Consider the following 22,685-nt stretch of genomic DNA (forward strand, 5'->3'; position numbering starts at 1 on the left):
TGGTAGAACTACCAAATGAGAAGAAAACAGTCGGCTGCAAGTGGGTGTTTTCTGTGAAATATGATGCTACAGGTAAAGTTGAGCGATATAAGGCAAGGTTGGTCGCAAAAGGGTACACTCAGACATATGGTATAGATTTCCAGGAAACTTTTTCTCCAGTTGCAAAGCTTAACACAGTTCGAGTCTTATTATCTTTTGCAGCAAACTTGGACTGGCCCTTGCATCAGTTTGATGTGAAGAATGCATTTCTGCATGGTGATTTAGAAGAGGAAATCTATATGGACCTACCACCGGGGTATTCCCACCAACAAAACAAGAAACTAGTGTGCAAGTTGGAGCGTAGCCTATATGGCTTAAAACAGTCCCCCCGGGCATGGTTCGGGCGATTCTGTAAGGCCATGAAGAGCTATTGCTACAATCAAAGTGATTCTGATCATACTCTGTTCTTCAAGCATCGTCAAGGCAAGGTAACCATCTTAATTATCTATGTTGATGACATGATAATTACAGGCGACGACACTATGGAAATCCAGTGGCTAGAGCAGAGGTTATCGCAGGAATTTGAGATGAAGGATCTAGGCGGTCTAAAGTACTTCTTGGGAATAGAGGTACTGCGTTCAAAAGAAGGTATATCCCTATCACAGAGAAAGTATACACTTGACTTACTTGCAGAGGTGGGCATGCTAGATTGTAAGCCAGCTGATACACCCACAATTCCGAACTTGAAGTTTGAAGACAACCCAGAAGATCCGGAGGTGGATCGGGAAGCTTATCAGAAATTAGTAGGTAAACTCATTTACCTATCACATACTAGACCCGATATTGCATATGCTGTGAGCATGGTGAGTCAGTTTATGCATGACCCGAGAAAACAACACATGGATGCTGTGATTAGAGTTTTGAGGTATCTAAAGAAAACTCCAGGAAAAGGCATTCAGTTTAGAAAAAATGGACATTTGAAAGTTTGGGGGTACACGGACGCTGATTGGGCTGGAGACAGAATAGATCGGAAATCAATGTCAGGATACTTCACCTTTGTGGGAGGAAATCTGGTCACATGGAGGAGTAAGAAGCAGAATGTTGTTGCGCTGTCAAGTGCAGAAGCAGAGTTCAGAGGGATGTCGAAAGGCCTATGTGAGTTGTTGTGGTTGAGAAAACTTATGAATGAATTGAAATATGGGCCAAAAGAAGAAATGCAGCTACATTGTGATAACAAGTCAGCAATTGAGATAGCCCACAACCCAGTACAACATGACAGGACCAAGCACATAGAGATTGATAGACATTTCATCAAACAGAGTCTGGAAGAAAAGATCATCTCGTTTCCATTTGTGAGATCAGAACAACAGCTGGCAGACATGTTGACAAAGGCGGTGTCAACTAAGTTCTTTGAAGAATCGATTGCCAAGTTGGGTATGGTAGATGTCTACCTACCAACTTGAGGTCGGGTGTTGAAATAAATAGTGGTCCATATCGTTGCCTATCTGGACCATATCTTCAAATAAGGAAGGCAACAGCTGGGAAATCTCTTTTGTAATCAGAGTTATTATATTCCTTGTTTAGATAATTGTAATAGGAAACAAATCTCTCTCATCTCCCTATAAATTCTCCTCTCGTCTCTGTAACAAACTACTGAAAAATAATAGAAAAAGGGTGTGTGTAGGTGTGGAGGATGTAGGCACCAAATTGGTGCTGAACCTCGTTAAATCCTGTGTCTATTTACTGTTTTCAGTTTCTACAAAGACAAATACAAAAGAAATTTGGGCTTAGAGATACAACTAATACTACTTGGGTTTAAAAATAAAGGGAGGTAAACTATTGGACCTAAAGACAAAAAGCCCAAAATTAAATTATCGTAGGAGTTGCAGTACTACACATAGGTAGTTTATTAAGTTGGCGAGATCCTATTAGATATATTATACTGATTTTTAATTGCGCGGTGGTTTGCTCAAGTTGGCTAGATCCTATTAGATATATTATACTGATTTTTAATTGCGTCGGTGGTTTGCTCTGAACAGTTATGGATAGGGGTGGTAAACGATCAAATCGAAGACTAATGTGTTCGTATTTGTATTTGTTTAAAATTATCAATTTCGAATACGGACTTTAATATTCATATATCTAGTTTTTCGAATACGAACTTGAATATTTGGTATTTGATAAATATTCATGAGTACTTATTGAATATCAAAGTATATTTATTCTACTAAAGAATTTGTTCAAATAGTATTAGAATTTATAAATAAAAATTATTCTTTTATAATATATGATGTATATATATTTAAATCAAAATTTTTATTAGAAAACAAATTTAAGATTATTTAAGTCTTAAAATCAGTGTATAAAATTTAAGTAGAAATGATTAGTGGGTTAAAAATATGACATTACATGTCCAATAATACAAATAATAAGTTGTGATCAAAATTCAAATGAATATTTAATAGACAAACGAATCGAATATAAATATGGTTAAATTCTATACGTTAGTAAACTCGAATACTAAAAAATATTTGTTTAGTGGTAAATGAACCACCGAATCGAATATGAGCGAATAGTTGTTTGAGCAATTATCAAACTATTTGTTAATTATTTGGTTCATTCCCATCCCACCCCTAGTTAGTTATGGATATAAATGTTTAGAACCGTCCGATACAAATCAGTTATTCAGCTTCTTTCCCCAAATAGAAAACGTACAAAAGATTAAAAAAAGAATGGGTTCATAATTGCTAAAATCAGGCAATAAATGACTCACTAAAACATCAATAGGAACAATTCCCTCCGATTCCAACGAGATCTCCAAATCCTCCTCCGACTCCGACTACCAAAAACACCAAAAATTAAAAAAAAACCCTCGTTGTCTCTCTCTCAATTCTCAACTTCATCTTCTCTCCTCAAACACGATGGCTCCTTTAGCCTACCCTCTCGTTGAAGAAAGGAGAGCAGAGCTGGTCAACTTCAAGGGCAATCAACAACCCATCAAGCGCAAAGGTCTGTTCCTCAACCCCACCTCCTCAACCTCCCCCCTCCGTCGACACAGCGTCGCAGACGATCCCAAGTACCCTCACTTCCGATGGTGGGCCGACCCCCAACCCCAGTGGGACCAATGGGTCGACAAGCTCAGCCCCAAATACTCCTATATCTGGCAAAAAGCTGGCATCTTTGATGCGATCATGGCCTCCAAGTTCAAGCTTAGAAGAGATACTCCTTCCCTTTTGGGGGTTTGTAGATACTGGTCCAAACAAACCAATACCTTTGTTTTCCCTTGGGCTGAAGCCACTATAACACTTGAAGACGTCATGACTCTTGGAGGTTTTTCAGTGCTCGGCGAACCCGTTAGAGTTAATGAGCCCGTAGGAGGTGTAATTGGGTACATGGTGAATAAAATGGAAGTAGAATTGAACAATTTCAAGCGAAAACACCTTAAAGGTGAGCAATTTCAATGGATGAAGCGTTATCTTGGAAGAGGCAACGGGGACGAAACAGAGCACATTGCGTTTTTGTCCATGTGGTTGTCGAGATTCGTGCTGATTGCTGCCAACGAGAAATCAATCAGAAAATGCGTGTTTCAGGTTGCGGTCAGATTGGCTATAGGAACTAGGATTGCGATGGCTCCTGCGGTGCTCGCTGTTATATACCGAGACTTAGGAAAAGTGAAAGAATATCTTTGTAAAAAATTTAAAACTCCGATTCCTATATGCGCGCCGATGAATATAGTTCAGTTGTGGCTGTGGGAGAGGTTTTTGCCTCTAAGGCCAAATTTGAAAAGTTTAATGAGTCCTGATACCCCGAGAGCTTCGAGATGGAGCATGTCAGGAAAAGCGATGGATTTTTCATCAGCGATGGAGGTTCTCGAGTCCCCCGATGAGTTTCAATGGAGGCCTTATGTGGATGAATTGAAGCATGAGGGTAGATGGTACTTTAGCTGCGAAACTCATGATGAAGATTTGCTGTCATTTGCTAAGTGTTTGAGGGCATGTGCATTGGTAGGGTTAGACTGTATCGAACAGTATCAGCCTCATCGGGTGGCAATGCAGTTTGGTTTGGATCAAGATATACCCAAATTTGTTCCGCGTGTGAATGATTCATGGGAGGCTGCTTGGAAAACCTATGATATAAGTTCGAAGAATGTCAAGTTTTATGTGTCTCCAGGGTTTTTTAGTGCGGATGTCACTGTTGAGTACTCAACTTGGTGGAGGAACATGAAGAAGAAGAATATGAAGAGAAAGCAAGCGCAAGATTTGTCTAGTGACCAAATGAAGAAAGTGCAAGGTTGCAATGAAACTGAGCTCTCGACTTCTCCTGCTCTTAGACCTGGTGAAGTTCATGGTGCTTTGGAAAATTCAGAAACAATGAAGAAAAATTTGGATCTCAGAAGCAAAGTTGAATTAGGGATTGAGAAACAACAGAAGGAAGACCTTAGACCTGATTCTGTCTTTAAAGAGGGAGTTACAGGAGCTATTGAGGAAACAAATGAGGGGGAACTTCATAATGAACAGGCAGAAACAGATACATTGAAAGAAGAGAAAGAGAAACAATTGGAAGAAGAGTCCCAGACTGTGATATTAAATGCCAGTGAGAATGAAACAATGAAATGTTCTTTGAAAGCAAATGCTGTTGAATTCAATCATCATTTGCTAGTATCAGAGAAACCTGAAGAAAAATGCCAAAGAGAAGAGTCGAATCATGAGCTAAAGCGTAAGAGAGAAGAGACAGAAGAAACAGAAGAGAAGGTTCCAGCAAAGAAGAGAGATTTGGAGCAAGAATCAGAAGGCAAAACTGAAGAGACGAAGAAGAAAAAAGAGAGGAATCTAACGAGTACTAAAGAGCTGGAACTTGAATCCATTGGCAAATCAGAAGTTGCAAGGAATAAATCTTTAGAATGTGAATCAATGCGAGGAATGAAAGAGATAGAAGTGATAGAAGAAACTCAAGAGAGGAATTTAGAATCAATAGACAAAACCGAAGAGATGAAGAAGATAGAAGAGAAGGATCAGGTGAGGGTGAGAGAATTGGAGTTTGAATCCAGATGCGAAGCAAATGACGTAGAAGTGATAGATGAAAGGGATCCAGCAAGTAACAAAGAATTACAGCCTGGATCTAATGGCACAACAGAAGAGTTGACGAAGAAAGCTGTAGAGTGTGAACCAATGTGTGCAACGAAAGAGATAGAAGAGAGTGATTCAGCAAAGAAGAAAGAATTGGAACGTGACATGAAGATCAGCCGGCTCAAGGAAGAGATAGCTTCTATTCAGGTGCAAATAAGATATTGGGAGTCCGTAGCTGAGAGACAATCCAAGCTAAAGAAAGTTTATTGTGCCCCTTAGGTGAACATTTATATGTACTTGTGAATATTATGTAGTTTTCATAGCAATAACATATGATGAAGTTTTCTAATGGTTATTTCATTAATCACGTGGAAGATTTTCAACCATTTCCCCTTTTTAATACAACTTATTTTTAACTGTGTATATTAAGTAATGTCCTTTAAGTAGACATTTTGAAACTCCAACATACACACAGATTTCTAATGATTTCACCTTTTGAAGTCTAATTTCTAACAAATGGATTGAGGAAAATTGTTTTAACTGATCAGTAGATAAACTTTGTATTTGTGATATGATAAATTGCCTTCCTGTCATTTTTGTTCATGAAATTACTAGTTCAAATATGAGATTTTATGCTACTGCTACCTTTATATTTACACCTAAAAAGTTTAACCTCATTCCTTTCTGGTACTCCACTGTAATACAGAATGTTCGAGTTTTTATTTATGGACGTTTTCGTAATTGTTGAATGGCAACATGTTGATGCATATTGATCGGAGATTTTATCAACTAAGATCACTTGGGTTTGGAGAATGATGCTATGGAAGAGTGAGCAATTCCTTGATGATTTATCAACCCTCTGGGCTCAGGTAGTTGTGAATGTTAAATTCTCCTCTTCTGCCTTTCAAATGCTTATATGGGTCTAATTATAGCACGTAGCTGAGGCACAATCCAAGCAAAAGAAAGTTTCTTGTGCCCTTTTGGTGAACATTTTTTGGACTTGCGAATATTATGTAGTTTTCCTAGCAATAACATAACGGTTGTTTTGTTTATCATGTGGAAGATTTTCAACCATTTTTCCTTTTTAATGCAACTTAATGGTAACAGTGTATACTAAGGAATTAATGTACTTTTAAGTTCAACATTTGGAAACTCCAACATAGATAAATGATTCTAATGATTTCAACATTTTAATCCAAATTGCAAACAGATGGATTGAGGGAATTTGTTTTAATTGATCAGTGGATACATTTTTTATTTGTGCTATGACAAATTTCCTTGTAGTAATTTTTGTTCGTGAAACTGCTGGCTGAAACATGAGCTTTTTTATGGCACGTTTTATATCATACAAGATTCCATTATTTTTATTGCCATAATTTGATGAGGAGACCCAAATACATTGTTAGAAGAAGAGCAAGATTGGTTCGAGATCACATTATTGAAAATGAAAAAGATTGGTTCGAGTTCACATTATTGAAAAGGCCTTGCTGCCGCTGGCAACGTTATCAACGGCTAACGAAAGTAGAGTCTTCTTTAGTGACTCATGCTACGGTCTTCTACTCCTCCAAGGACTCCGCAGGTATAGCTACTACTACACACATTGTTTTAAATATCAACCGATAATCGATATTATTGGCCGAGTTATCAGACTCCGCTAGGATAAGTTGGTTTTGTAATCGGTTATCATTTCGGAGAGTTCCGAGTTATCGGCGCTAATTGGCCGATAAGTAAGGCTTAAATTATCGGGATTATCGGCCGGACATTTTGAGTTGGATTGTTGAGTTTTAAACCCGACCCGACCCGTTTTGTTAATAAAATAAAACTTAAAACCCGAAACTTCGTGAATCCGACCTTCACACCCTAAACTTCGTCTCTGGCGGCTGCTCCTTTTCTCATAGGGCTCTTCCTCTTCCTTCATTATCTCCATCTCATGTTCTTTGCGCCTCTTCATCGCTCGCCTTCGTGAACTTCAAACCTTGAACTTCGTCGCTCGCCTACCCTCTGTCAACCTCGTCGCTCACCTCGCCTTCCGCCTTTGTGAACCTCGTCACTCGCCTTGCCTTTGTGAATCTCCGTGAACTTCGCTCGCCTCGCCTTCGAACTCCAGCGGGTTTTAGGATTTACTTGAACATGTATCATTTCTTTTAGCCTTCAAACTGTTTCTGTTTTTTTTAAGTTGATTTTTGTTGTTCTTTGAACAAATATTATTTACTTGGGAGACTTGTTGTGAAGAATCTCTGTGAATTATCTACTCTGTGAATTATCTCCAGCAGGATTTACTTGATTTTTGTTTTTTGTTGAGTTTTTAACTTCTGTTTTTAATCTTTTCTATAAGAATTTCTGTGAAGTTCTGGATTTCCCCATAAGTTAAAAAGATTTTTGTCTGGAAACATGGCTATATATACACATGCTGTGAGCTTTCCTTCTCTTGTAATTCCTTAACAGTTCACGCACGCACTTAGATCTCAAGTCAGTGACCTGAAAGAAGAAATTGTTGAATAATTTACATTTTGGTATGTTTATATTTTATTAAGCATGATTAGATTACATTTTTAGTTATTATATTATATATACACCATCCAGTATATCATTCCGATAAATACTACTTATTCCCGATATATCCCCGATTTTTGCTATCCGATAAGGATTTTGGTCGTCCGATCCCCGACTACTGATATTTAAAACCTTGACTACACATCCATTGTTCGAACTGAGACTGTAATGTCCCGCCCCGAAATTCCGGAGTCGGTACGCTATTAGATCTGATGGACTGGCCTCACAAACCACCATATGTCTTTTCAGCACGTTTTGTCCTCACTCACGCGCTCCCTGAAAAACTTCCCAAGGGGTCAGCCACCTTTAGAATCTCACACGGATGGTACGGTCTTGGATGATATGATTTGGCGCAACAAGGACGTTACAAGTTTAAGTGGGGGAGTTTGTAATACCCCAACTCTTGAGAGGGTGATGTGATTAGTATTGATAGATTTGATTGGAATACTCATACCACCAAGATGCATCTTCTTTTCGGGAACCCAACTCTTAGAAACTCTAAAGTTAAGCGTGCATGGTCTGGAAAAATTCTAGGATGGGTGACCCATTGGGAAATTTTTTAGGGAGTGCGTGAGTGAGGACAAAACGTGCTGAAAAGACACATGGTGGTTTGTGAGGCCAGTCCATCAGATCTAATAGCGTACCGACTCCGGAATTCCGGGGCGGGGGGGGGGGGGGGGGCAGAGAGCAAAGCCAACCGGAGGCGTTTTTTAGTCAACAATGTTCGGCGCCTTGCAAAGGGTTCAAAGAATAGGGTTCAGGAGGACAGTTAATTTAGATAATCTCATATAACCCATCATAAGAGGTTAAAAATAATTTAATTTCATTTATAAAAAATAATTAGCCCCCCTCGTTTAACTGCATTTATAAATTCCCTATAGTCTATAGTCTAGTTTCACCTACTTTGCACCTATATACTCCTTATTTATATTTGGTTGTACTTAAATACCCTAAAGTTTCTAAAAGTTGCACTTTGATACCCTTCATATGCAAAAACGAGAATTTCCTCAAAAATTCTTATGTGACGATCACATGCTAAGAGAATAGGATATTGATAGATTTAAGAGTACTGTTAACCCAAAAAGTTAATGGCTAAAATGTTTTAACTGTTAGAATTTAAAGACATAACCCTCAATCCTTTTGGAGTTTTGGTGTAATCTTAGGGACTTTAAGAGTAACATTGGCATGTGAGTATCGCATGCGAATTTACTCACATGAGAATTTTATCATTTTTCAGTTGAAAACAGTTGCCCAAATTATAATATAAAGTTTGCGATGCTTTGTTGTTGACATGTTATTGCTGTTTATATCAATTCATACATCTTGCTAATAACACTTAATGCTCTACCACTGCACCAAAACTCCTAAGTTGTGATAAGGAATGAGAGTTATATAATGTTCTGGTGTAACATGTCCCATAGGTTGCACATCGTTTTCACGGATTGGAATTTAGACAAAACACAACTGTAAATCTAGACAGATCACAGTTGTATTTAAATGTGTGACTGATGGGATCTAAGGGAGTAGTGGAATTCAAATCTGGAATTATATGTGAGGACTTAAATTCAAATATGGAATTCTTTGATACCATCTCAAACTCCCTGCATTGCAACAAAAGTCCTTAGCTTAACCAAGAATGATCTACTAAGGCATTGATCAAATGGATGTAAACTGTAGTCCTAGTCTCTTAACTGTAACTAAATGCATGCATCAAAGTGAAAACGGAGACTAAGCGACAAAGAGAGCCAAGAACCCCCCCCCCCCCCTCCCCCAAAAAAAAAAAAAAAAAGGGTAAATACATACACACATAGGTAGAGAGGGAGAGGAACCACTGTTCTTTCCTATCTCATACGGCTGTAATAAACATACATGAAGTCTATGTAAACCTGAATTTATAGTCATAGCAGTTTGGTAAACCTGAATGTATAGTCCTTCATCTTATTCTCGACATCTACAGGGTGATCCACACAAAGCCTTACATCTCTGAGGGTACAGAGAAGCAAGACCTGTACAAGCATAAACACGACGTGTGAGAGAGAGAGAGAAAACTAAGTGCACAATCAACGAAACAAGTATCTTTATCGGAGAGGAGACTTACATGAAAGTCTGCAGAATCTAACCAAAGTTCATTCCCTGTGGTTGAGGGAGTTCACTGCCATAGTTGATTTTACTGCAGCTACATTTATTTTGTTACTCTCATATTTTCATCATATGTAACCAAGCAACATTTCATGCATGCAAGATAAATTTGTGCCCCTGAAGGAGGTGGGGCATGAGAATTCGGAGTTCTAACACCATATGAACCAGTTTAAATTGGAATTACAAGCAAGTATATAACTGTGGTTAGAGGGCTGAAATTAATATAGATATTAATAACATATAAACCATGCACGTAGATGCTGCATAAGTGATATATGTTATATCTGTACATACTTCCTACATGATTAAGACAGAGGACTACACTAACTAATATATAACATACCCCTATTGGGTGGGGCAATCGCTCTTGTGCTTTAAAATTCAGTCGATTATCCAGCCAAATCATTCTCAAAGTTCTTTACCAACTTCAAATGGAGTTTGATTGGATTAGTCCAATCCAATTGAGCTCACCAAAATTGCAGCCCTGAATTTGCTAAATATACAATGGAAATTTCTTGAAGTTACGATATGTCAAGTAGCATAGTTTCAAAATTCAACCTGAGAAAAGGACAGTTCAGACAACAAGACATGCTCATTTCTCGAGACCTCGACTTAAAGTTCTTTGGTGGCTGGGTAAGTTAGAGCATCTCCAACCCAACAACCCAAAATGATGTAGTTTTTACATCAAGTTGGTGTAGTTTTTACACCAAATCACTATTCCATCTCCAACCCATTATACCAAATTTTACACCAAAAAAATATTCCTTTTATTATTCTTATCTTTTAACATTTTTATCTATTTTAAAATATTTAACAAATTATATAATTATATAATTATATAATATATTACATATAATTAATTATAATAATATATTTTATGAATAAAATAAAAATATAAAAAATAAATGCTAAATCAAATTAAAATATTACTTTCATAAATTCAACTAAAGATTACATTTAACATCACAAAAAAAAAACATCACACTTGCAAGCAAAAAAAAATAAAAATAAAAGGCATTACATTTAACATAAAATAAAACACAATGACACAGTCCATATTGATAAAATTCTAAGTCTCCGAACTAGTATAGTTATCCCACAAATGATCAATTAATGCATATCGAAGTGCAATATGAGCTTCTTTATTCTTGATTTGTCGATGACAAGCCAGAAATTCTTCAAACCGAGCATTTTCATCTACAATCATCTCTACGTCCGGAACTGACGCTTCCTTCCAATTTTTGAAAATTGACTTTTATGATTTTAGCAAACTCATCAATATAAGCTTTTATAATAGATGAAGATGATAAATGAGAATTGTTGGAAGTTGAAATGTTGTCATGAAGTGTTGGAAGTTGAAATGTTGTCATTAATGTGTTTTTTCCTTGAAATGTTGTCATGAAGTGTTGGAAGTTGAAATGTTATCATTGAGGTGTCTTTTTCTTGAAATGTTGTCAATAAGTGTTGGAAGTTGAAATGTTACCATTGATGTGTCTTTTCCTTAAAATGTTATCATGAAGTGTTGGAAGTTAAAATTTTGTCACTGACGTGTGTTTTTATTGAAATGTTGTCATGAAGTGTTGGAAGTTGAAATGTTGTCATTGATGTGTCTTTTCATTGAAATGTTGTCACTTTCATTTTTCATCTATAAATAACATATCATACTTCAAGAAACATACATCTTCTTTATTTGTGTTATAGATGGCTTTAAATCACTATAAATAACATATCATACTTCAAGAAACATACATCTTCTTTATTTGTGTTATAGATGGCTTTAAATCAACGAAGTTCTTCATACACAAATGCTGAAACATACATCTTCTTTATTTGTGTTATAGATGGCTTTAAATCAACGAAGTTCTTCATACACAAATGCTGAAGACTCACACCTATGTCATGTATATCTTGACATTTCTCAAAATCCGATTATAGGTATAAACCAATCTAAGGATCAATTGTGTTCTCGAGTTGAGACTGATTATTCATAGCTCAATGCCTGCTTTTATAACTCAAGTTCGACCTAGAAGATCTTTGCAATGTCGAATGCAAACTCTCCTAACTGCAATTGGCAAGATGAGGAGATGTGTAAGACATGTTGAAAATTTAAATCCAAGTGGTGCTTCTGAACAAGATATTGTTAGTGTTATTTGTTACATATATTTTTGAGATTTAATTTATGATTGAATTTTAACTTTATATATTTATATCATTTTGCAGTTTAATCGGGCTAAAGTGTTGTTTGCTCAGGATAAGAATTATAAGAAGGGATTCAAATTCGATTATGTATGGCCCATCTTGAAAGATATCGAAAAATTTGCAGATGTTAATGCTGAAATTCAAGTGGGACACGTATGCAACATGGTAACTTTGCATCATCACAATCAGAGTACTCTCCCATTTCAGAGTCTCCTATACCAGCATCTCCTAGATTGGCTTCATTCGGTTTTAATATGAATAACAATGATTTTGGTGGCACTTCAACTGAAAGACCAATAGGGGTACGAAAAGCAAAATTTAAAAAGAGAAATGAAGAAAGTTCTTAGTTTATGGAGTATATGAAAGAAGAGAATCAAAAAATTGTTGTAATGATGGAAAAAAATAATGTTGATAGGCAACTAAATTATGAAATCCAAATGTTACGAGCTCAAATGCGACAAAAAAAGTGGACGTGGATGAATTATGAGAAGAAAATTTAATTTTACTGAAAGATTTGACACAAGTAACTGATCCAAAACAATATGAGTTTCTTGTACAAGAACAATCAAGAATTATGCATAAAAGAACTAAACAAGGTTAAGGATCTCAAAATACTGTTTATACCGTTTCTGGTACTTTTGCCCAATATTTCGAGCATCTTCGTCTTTCTGATGATAATTTTCCAGAATACCGAAATGTTGTTTTAGTTTATGTTCAATGTTCTATTTTTCTTTAATTTTAATGTATTGCAATTGGTGTTAATTTTTTATGTTCTAATTTATGTGTAATTTTTTATGTCCTAACTTTTATGTTGTATTTCTTTTGTCTAAATGTAAGTTTTTCTTATTTCTTCATTTGGTTCTAGTATTATGAAATTTTAAGTGTTTGGATTAAATTATCTATTTTTTCCTTTTTGAATTTTATTTTAATAATTATTTTATACTCTGATTTCATTATAATATTTAATATAAAATAATATATATTATTAATACAAATATAAAAAACAAAAGAAAAAAAAATAGAATAAAATGGGAAATATGATGGATAAAATGAGATATGGTTGGAATATTTGATTTGTTATAAAAAACTTTAAGGGCAAACTTGGAGGGAAAAAAAATTTCCATATCTACAGTGTTGCACCATTCCTGGCGCAACACTGTAGCAGCCCTTTAAAATAGCGCCTAGTTTTCCGATCGGTTGGAGGAACGAATTGGCGTCAATTTGGATTTTTGCATCATTTTAGAGCTCCGTTGGAGATGCTCTTAGCTAGGTTGAGACTGTAGTTTAGTATTTTGATCAGTCAACTTGTTCCAGGTACCGGATTGTGTTGGTCCGAGTTTCGCCTGACCAAATTGCAGCCACAGATCCCTTTCCAAATAATGTTGGAGTTATAATAAAGATAACTTAAAACTTGACATTATAGTGGGAAAGTTTAGTCCCACATAGAAAATGGAATAGGAATGAAGGGTCTTTATAAGCCTTCCCTTTCTCTCCTTTGCCTAGAAGAAAATAAAGGTTATGCTCCACACCACACACGCGCGCGTCGGCCGGGCCGGGCTCGGGTTCGGGTCGGGTGGCGCGCGCCCACGACCTGCGGACACGAATGCAGCTCCGGATTAATGGGCCCTTAATCTGCTACATTTTTATTTTTATTTTTTCTAATTAAAAACCATGATTAACATTTATAACATGATTAAAAACGTGATTTATTTTGTAACAGAAATATTGGAAAATATTTATTAGTGTGATTAAAAACGTGATAAACATTTTGCGAATTAATTATGTAACGGAAATGTTTTGATAACGGCTAAGTTTTATTAACGTGATTAAAAACGTATTAACTGCGGGTTTATGTATAACGGCTGTTTAACCCTATAAAAGGACCAAAACCCGAATAGTTTTACACAGTGAAATACAACAAGCTCTTCTTCTCCTTCTCTGTTCTTCCTCGTGAATTTACTTACTGTTACGATTTGCTGGTTCCCTGTAAGTCACGAAGAATTCACAAAGCCTTCTTGAAGCTCGTGCCGACGAGAAGGAGGTCGCCTCACCGAGGGTCGTTGTATCTCCGGGAACTTTTGCCGTGTAGCCCTGTACGAGAGGGGGCAATTAGATTCTTGGGACAGTGCTTGCACGCCTCAATCATCAGGCCGTATTTCTAACCCTTATTTCTTTTCGTTAGAATTATTTCTTACATCTGTGTTACAATATTAATTCATTATTATCTAAAAATTATTAACTGCATTTCATGCTAATTATTATCTAAACAGCTTATATTCCCAACAATCCAAGAATCTAATTGTGCTGTTTAGAATAGTATCATGATTAGCATTCCGCTTTTTATGTTAATGTTGTCTGCAATTCTTAAAAACGAAATGTTACACTGCATGATAATTCTGTTGAATGAATGTTTTATATATTTCTGTTGCATTATAATAACAAAACTATTCATTCATTATCAGATTATGGCTACAAGTGAAATTATGTCTGCTAAACCAGAGAAGTTTGATGGGAATAATTTTCGTCGTTGGCAAAACCAAATGAGATTTTGGTTAACAACCCTACATCTAATAACAGCTATAGAACCAGATAACCCATCTTCATCTAGACCAGTTACTAGGCAATCTTCCTCATCTTCCTCCACAGATTCCATTCCTATCCCGAGAACACCTCAAGAAATAGAGTATCATTGCCTACACAGAATCTTAGGAGCTTTATCTGATAGGTTATATGATATATATTATACTATCACTAATGCTAACTTTATCTGATAGGTTATATGATATATATTATACTATCACTAATGCTAAAGTTCTGTGGGAAACCCTAGAAAAAAAAGTATGGTTTAGATGATATGGGAATTAAAAGATTTAAAGCTTTTGATTTTAACAAATTTAAAATGGTAGATTTTAAACCAATGAATGAGCAAATTCATGAATTTGAACATATAGTTCACCAATTAAATGTGAATGGATCTATCTTAGATGAAACGTTTCAGATAGCCTGTCTTATAGACAAACTTCCCGAGTCCTGGTCAGATTTTGCCAAAAACCTTAACCATACCCAAGGAGATCTTACACTAGAGCAAGTATTGAATTCCATTAGAATTGAAGAGCAACATAGACTCAGGGAGAAAAATATGACAAAATCCGAAGCCAAAGAACCCAAAGTAAACAATGTTGAATCCAAACCCTTTTCCCAACACAAGAAACGTCCCTTCCACCAAAATCAAAATAAAACATTTAAGAAGAAATCATTTTATCAAAATAAGAACTCTGTCCACTTTCAAAAGAAGGAAGGAGCTGAACGTCGAGCCTGTTTCGTTTGTGGACGAACCAACCACCTTGCTAATGACTGCTTTTACAAGAAGACAGAACCACCCAAGCCTATGAAGGGAGGACCTCCACCTAATAAGTCACAAGTAAACATGGTGACTTCCAGTTCAGCTGAGACTGCTTTCAGGTCTGTTCTCTTCACCCCTGAAGTAAACATGACCTTTCAAGCAAATGATTAGTGGATTGACAGGTCTGTTCTCTTCACCCCTGAAGTAAACATGACCTTTCAAGCAAATGATTAGTGGATTGACACTGGAGGTAATATTCACGTTTGCTCTAATCAATATTTGTTTTTCACCTATCAGGTCTCAAGTAGAGGAACTGTGACAATGGGAAATAATAATGTGGCTCCTATATCTGGAATAGGTCGGATCAACCTAAAGCTGACTTTGGATAAGACTTTGATCCTACATGATGTCCATCATGTACCAGACATTAGGAGAAATTTAATTAGCGGATCTTTATTAGTGCAACAAGGCTACAAACTTGTTTTTGAATCAAATAAAGTTGTAATAACTAAGGGTTTGAACTTCATTGGAAAATGTTTCTTATGTGATGGTCTTTTTAAATTGAATCCTTCGAATAAACTCCCAAATCCAACCCGGAGCTCTGATACCACTTGTTGTGCGCCGCGGAAGCCCGAATAGACAATACAAAAACACACACAAGAACAATAGTAGACCACAAGTGAACACAAGCCAACCAATCACAGCAAGAACACAAGATATATGTGGTTCGGCAATGTGCCTACGTCCACGGGGCAAGGAGGGAGAAGCTTTACTAATGAAATCAAAGGGGAATACAAATTAGGGTTACAATTCTTACCCAAAACCCTCAAACAAGACCAATTGATCTCTCCAATAGACTCTAACAATAGAAGCCCTCAAAATCCCCTTTTAGCAGCTCAAAATCTCCAAAGCTTAACCCTAGAAACGAGTTCAGGGTTTAAATACAACTCTCAAACGAAACGGGTCTGGAAATAGAACCCAACTCAAAACCGCTTCGGCGGTCGACCGGCACGGTCGACCGCGATCCATCGCGGTCGATCGGCGGTCGACCGCGCCGGTCGACCGCCCATAGAACAGAGACTTATGCGGTCGACCGGGCCGGTCGACCGCCACCAATTCTGACGCCCAGTGAACCATGTGCACGAAAGCGGTCGACCGGGCCGGTCGACCGTCACCCTGTCAGTCTGAAAACTTGAGCCTGCTGCCAATTCTACACGCCGATGAATATAGTTCAGTTGTGGTTGTGGGAGAGGTTTATGCCTCTGAAGCCAGATTCGATTAGTTTAGTGAGTTCTGATGCCCCGAGGGCTTCGAGATGGAGAATAACAGAAAAACTCATGAACACATCATCGGCAGTGAAGGCTTTTGAGTCACCCTATAAGTTTCAGTGGTGGCCTTATGTGGGTGAATGGAAGCATAAGGGGTGTTTAGATTGTATCGAACAATATCAGCCTCGTAGAGTAGCACCGCAGTTTGGTTTGTATCAAGATATATCGAGTTTTCTTCTCTTGCGAGTGATTCGCGGGAGACTGCTTAGGAAACTTTTGATATAGGTAGAAGAATGTCAAGTTTTATGTGTCTCCATATGTGTTGTTCGGTACTTAGAATGGTGGAGGAACAGGAAGAGGAAGATGAAGGAAGCCCAAGATTTGCCTAGTAGCCAAATGAAGCAAGTGAAAGGTTTTGCTGAAACTAAACTCTCATCTTCTCGTGTTGCTAAACCTCATGAAACTAGCGGTGCTTGTGCCATGAATCCACTGCGTACAGTGATTAAGCTTCCTTCTGGGAGTTCAGACGAAACGAAGCAAAACTTCAGATGTGAGAAGAGAAATTGAATGAGTGAGTGAAAAACGTCAGGAAGAAGAGATTGTACCTGATTCCGTCAATAAGGAGGAAATTGCAGGAGCTATCAAGAAAACAAATGAGGCGGGACATCATAATGAACCACAGAACTGAGTGCATAGATGAATCTTTTGGAGAGTTCGGAAACGATCAACCAAAACTTGGAATCACAAGAAAAATTGAATTAGTGAGTGAAAAACAACGGAAAAAAGAGCCCGGGCCTGATTTTGTCAATGAAGAGGGAAGTACATGAGCTGCCGAGAAAACAAATGCCGGAGAATTTCATCATTACAAGGCATCAACAGATAAGTCTAAAGAAGAGAGAGAACGAACCAGAGGAAGAGTCCCAAACTGAAGTATTGAATGTGTATGAGGGGGGAATTATGAAATGTTCTCTGAAAGCAAACCCTACACTGCTTTGGAAAGTACCATAGGAACCTGGAGAAAATGCGAAAGAGAAGAGCCATAAAAGAACGAAGAGTGGAACACGAAGTGAAGAGCAAGAGAGAAGAAACAGAGCAGAGGGATCGAACTAGGAATACAACGTTGGTATGCGAATTAAAACACAGAAGAGAAGAGGCAGAAGAGAGCGATCCAGCAAGAAAGAGCGAGTTGTTGGGAATATAACGTTGAAACCCCTAATGCAACAGAAACGCAGAATAGAAAAAATACACAAAGTTTTAATGAGGTTCGGCAACTGCCTACGTCCTCGGGAGCCACACAGATAATTTTTTATTAATCAAACAAGAAATTACAAATCAGGAGCAAATCCCAAAACTGAGATTTCTTAAATAAACACTGTAGCTACAGTGTTAATAATCAAAGGGTATGAACCCTTTTCAAGTCTCACTTGAAAATAAATGAAGTCCACAATAAATTCCCTCTTTAATGATCTCTCTCTCTCTTCTTTAAATCTCTTTTTAATCTCCCCTCAAACAATTTGAGAGCTGGAGATTTGGGAACGCTGCTGCGTTTTGGGGGTTTTCCGCCGCCGCCAGAGAGAGAAACGAAAGCGAACGCCGAGCTAAAGGGGGGTTCGAACGCAGAGCTAAAGGGGGGTTCGAACGCAGAGCTCAAGCTCGCCTGTGCTGCCGAAGATCGCCTGGACCTCGCCTGTGGCTTCGCCTGCGTCGACATCGAGCTCGTCGGAGCTCCTCGCCGGCGCTCCTCATCGGAAATGAGGTTTGATCTACACCCCCATTCTAACAATCTCCCACTTGGAGATCAAACCGCCATCAACAGGCTATCTCATCAAGCTCCTCTCCTGTGGCTCCGCCCTCATCATCTTATGCATGAAGGCCAACTGAAGTTGCGCACAACTCCAGTTTCTGAACGGTCGCCGTCTTGGTTAACATGTCTGCTGGATTCTTACTTTCTGGAATCTTTTCCAGTTTCAACACGTCATCTTCCAACAGGGATCTGATGAAGTGGTACCGAAGCGCAATATGCTTCGTTCTAGAATGAAATGCTGAATTCTTCACCAAGTGTATCGCACTCTAGCTATCACTGTGCAAAACATTCTTCTCCTGTTTGAATCCCAGCTCTGTCAACAAACCCTGAAGTCATATCATCTCTTTACTGGCTTCAGTCACTGCAACATACTCAGCTTCCGTAGTGGATAGGGTAATGATCTTCTGTACCTGTGACATCCAACTAACAGTTGTAGTTCCAACGGTGAATACATAGCCGGTGGTGCTTCTTCGGTGATCAACTTCGCCGCCGAAGTCTGCATCTACGTACCCTTGCACTTCTACCTCTCCCTTACCAAAGTGCAAACACTTCTGTGTGGTGCCTCGTAGATATCTCAGAATCCACTTGACCGCTTCCCAATGAGCTTTTCCTGGATTCGACATAAACCGGCTGACCACTCCCACTGCATGGCCAATGTCTGGTCTCGTACAGACCATTGCGTACATCAAACTTCCGATAGCCGAGGCGTAAGGAACCTTAGCCATACTCTCTTTCTCTTCTTCTGACTGAGGAGACTGATCCGGCCAAGGGTGTGCTCACAGGCTTGGCGTTGCCCATGTTAAATCTCTGCAAAACACGGTTGATGTACTCCGTCTGAGATAACTGCAAGAGACCTCTCTTCTTATCTCTCGTGATTTGCATTCTAAGGATCTTCTTCGCTGGACCTGGGTCTTTCATGTCAAACTCCTTTGACAGCTGCTGCTTCAAACTCTTGATATCTTTCATATCTGCTCCTGCAACCAACATATCATCAACATACAGCAGTAGGATGATATAACTGGACTGATATCTTTTGAAGTAGCAATAGTGGTCGGCGTTGCACTTCTGAAAACCTTCCTTGTGCATGAAGCCATCAAACTTCTTGTACCACTGTCTTGGGGCTTGTTTCAGGCCATACAAGCTCTTCTTGAGTCTGCACACCAGGTTCTTCTTCTTTTCTTTTGAGAAACCTTCTGGCTGGTGCATGTATATCTCCTCTTCTAGATCTCCGTGAAGAAACGCCATCTTCACGTCTAACTGATCGAGATGAAGATCTTCAATTGCTACAATACTCATCATGGTCCTGATAGTATTTAGCTTCACCACGGGAGCAAAAATATCGGTGTAGTTAATTCCTTCCTTCTGCTAGAAACCTTTGACAACCAGTCGGGCTTTACATCTTCTGGAACCATCCTGCTCCTCTTTCACCCGGTACACCCATTTATTGTGAAGTGCCTTCTTACCCGTGGGCAACTCAGCTAGTTCCCACGTCTGGTTTGATATGAGAGACTTCATCTCATCTTTCATTGCAAGCTCCCACTTGCTCGCATCTCCACACTGACAAGCTTCATCAAAGCTTTCAGGCTCCCCACCATCTGTCAACAACAGATAGTTCATGTATCTCCTGTTGGGTACAGGAGGACGAGAAGATCTTCTTAATATCGGAGCTGGTGCGTCGGGCTCCTGCGCACCATCTTGTCCAACAGGCTCTTCTGGCTGAGAACCTTCTGCATTGGGTTCTTCCGAGAGGTTACTCGGGACATCATCTGCATCTATAAATGTGGACTCGCTCTCTGAGTCGTCAGTCTTGTGCATGTCCTTGTACATCACCTTCTCGTTGAATATCACATCTCTGCTCCGGATCACCTTCTTGTTTTCGTTGTCCCAAATGCGGTAGCCGAACTCATCTTCACCATAGCCGATGAAAGTGCATTTCTTTGACTTGGGATCAAGCTTATTCCTGCCTTGATCACTAATATGCACGTAAGCTACACAACCGAAAACTTTAAGATGTGAGAGTTTTACCTCCTTTCCGCACCATACCTCCTCTGGTATTCTGTGCTCCAATGGAACCGATGGACCTCGGTTGATCAAGTAAGCTGCTGTGTTGACCGCTTCTGCCCAGAACTGCTTCGGTAGGCCTGACTGTACTCGAATGCTTCTGGCTCTCTCTGTCAACGTTCGGTTCATCCGCTCAGCTACACCATTTTGCTGAGGCGTGCCGGGCACGGTTCTCTCCATTCTGATCCCGTGCTCATAAGGCCTGACTATACACGAATGCTTCTGACTCTCTCTGTCAACGTTCGGTTCATCCGCTCAGCTACACCATTTTGCTGAGGCGTGCCGGGCACGGTTCTCTCCATTCTGATCCCGTGCTCATAGCAGAACTTCTTAAATCCGGTGTCTTCATACTCACCGTCATTGTCGGTCCTGAGCTTCTTTATTCTCAGACCGGTCTCATTTTTGACCATATCTTTCCATCTCCTGAAAGCCTCAAATACTTCTGACTTATGCTTCAGAAAGTAGACCCACACTTTCCGAGAGTGATCATCGATAAAAGTCACGAAGTAGTGTTTTCCACCAATGGACCAATCATCTCCATGGAAGGTCGTGGTATATCCTTCGCCAGCCAACTGGCCTACGGATATTAAATTCTTTCTCAGGTCGGGAATATGCCTGACATCCTTCAGCTCCCATACTGACCCGTTCAACTTAATTTTCACCACGCCTTTGCCCACAATAGCACATGGTTGATCATCACCAAGATATACGTATCCAAGATTTCCGGGGGTATACTTCTTGAAGAATTCTTTCTGAGAGGTAGCATGGAACGACGCTCCTGAATCTAACACCCAAGATTCCTCCTTGCTCTCCAAAGAGCATATCAATGCGTCGTCTCCTCCTGAAGTGGATGTGACATTCACCTCTGCCTTTGCCTCCTTCTCTTTCTGTGCACTCTTGCACTGATTCTTGTAATGCCCGGTCTTTTCACAATTCCAACACTCGATAGCCTTCGAGCTGTTGCTTGGATTCCTTGACTTGGACCTCCTGTCCTTTGATCTACCTCTGAAGTTTGATTTTCCTCGTCTGTTTCCTCTGGTTGAATTTCTACCTCTTGACTCTGTATGCAATACTGAAGAGGTTGTAGCTTCACCCGTCTCTCTCCGTCGGATCTCCTTACTGAGAACCAAATCACGAACGTCGTCATACTTCAACTTTTTCTTTCCCGATGAGCTACTCACTTCCGTGACTGTAGCGTTCCAACTCTCTGGTAGGGAAGACAAAAGTATCAACGCCCGAACTTCCTCATCAAACTCAATCTCAACTGAACTCAATTGGGTTGTAACCGTATTAAGTTCATTGAGGTGTTGTGCTACTGACGCGCCTTCCGCCATTTTCAGATTGAATAACCGCCGCATCAAATGAACTTTGTTCGCGGCTGATGGCTTCTCATACATATTTGAGAGAGCTGCCATAAGACCTGTCGTGGTCTTCTCCTTTGCTATGTTGAACGCAACATTGCGAGTCAACGTCAATCTGATAACTCCGAGGGCTTGTCTATCTAGAAGGTTCCAGGTTCCACTCATCCGCCTTCATAGAATCTGGCTTCTTCCCCGATAGTGGTTGATACAGATTTTTCTGATACAGATAATCCTCTATCTGCATTTTCCAGAATCCAAAATCTGTTCCATCAAATTTCTCAAGTCTTATTTTTGCCTCATCTGCAGCCATGGCTCCCACTTGAATCTGACTTCCTCTAGATCGTTTCACGCTCTGATACCAATTGTTGGGAATATAACGCTGAAACCCCTAATGCAATAGAAACACAGAATAGAAAAAATACACCAAGTTTTAACGAGGTTCGGCAACTGCCTACGTCCTCGGGAGCTACACAGATAATTTCTTATTAATCAAACAAGAAATTACAAATCAGGAGCAAATCCCAAAACTGAGATTTCTCAAATAAACACTGTAGCTACAGTGTTAATAATCAAAGGGTATGAACCCTTTTCAAGTCTCACTTGAGAATAAATGAAGTCCACAATAAATTCCCTCTTTAATGATCTCTCTCTCTCTTCTTTAAATCTCTTTTTAATCTCCCCTCAAACAATTTGAGAGCTGGAGATTTGGGAACGCTGCTGCGTTTTGGGGGTTTTCCGCCGCCGCCAGAGAGAGAAACGAAAGNNGGTCAAGGGGGTTCGAACGCAGAGCTCAAGCTCGCCTGTGCTGCCGAAGATCGCCTGGACCTCGCCTGTGGCTTCGCCTGCGTCGACATCGAGCTCGTCAGAGCTCCTCGCCGGCGCTCCTCATGGGAAATGAGGTTTGATCTACAC

At 39.2% G+C, this 22,685-nt stretch overlaps 1 protein-coding gene across 1 annotated transcript; it reads left to right on the forward strand.

Moving 5' to 3' along the window:
• Positions 1-2,747: 2,747 nt before the first annotated feature.
• Positions 2,748-6,207, forward strand: LOC109828248. Its single transcript, XM_020395277.1, has 2 exons — positions 2,748-5,324; positions 5,752-6,207. Exon 1 carries the CDS (start codon positions 2,901-2,903, stop codon positions 5,322-5,324), a length of 2,424 nt encoding a protein of 807 aa, XP_020250866.1. The 5' UTR covers positions 2,748-2,900; the 3' UTR covers positions 5,752-6,207.
• The last annotated feature ends 16,478 nt before the right edge of the window (positions 6,208-22,685 follow it).

Source organism: Asparagus officinalis, unplaced genomic scaffold (assembly GCF_001876935.1).
Source record: "Asparagus officinalis unplaced genomic scaffold, Aspof.V1 AsparagusV1_Un897, whole genome shotgun sequence".
Classification (NCBI taxonomy): domain Eukaryota; kingdom Viridiplantae; phylum Streptophyta; class Magnoliopsida; order Asparagales; family Asparagaceae; genus Asparagus; species Asparagus officinalis.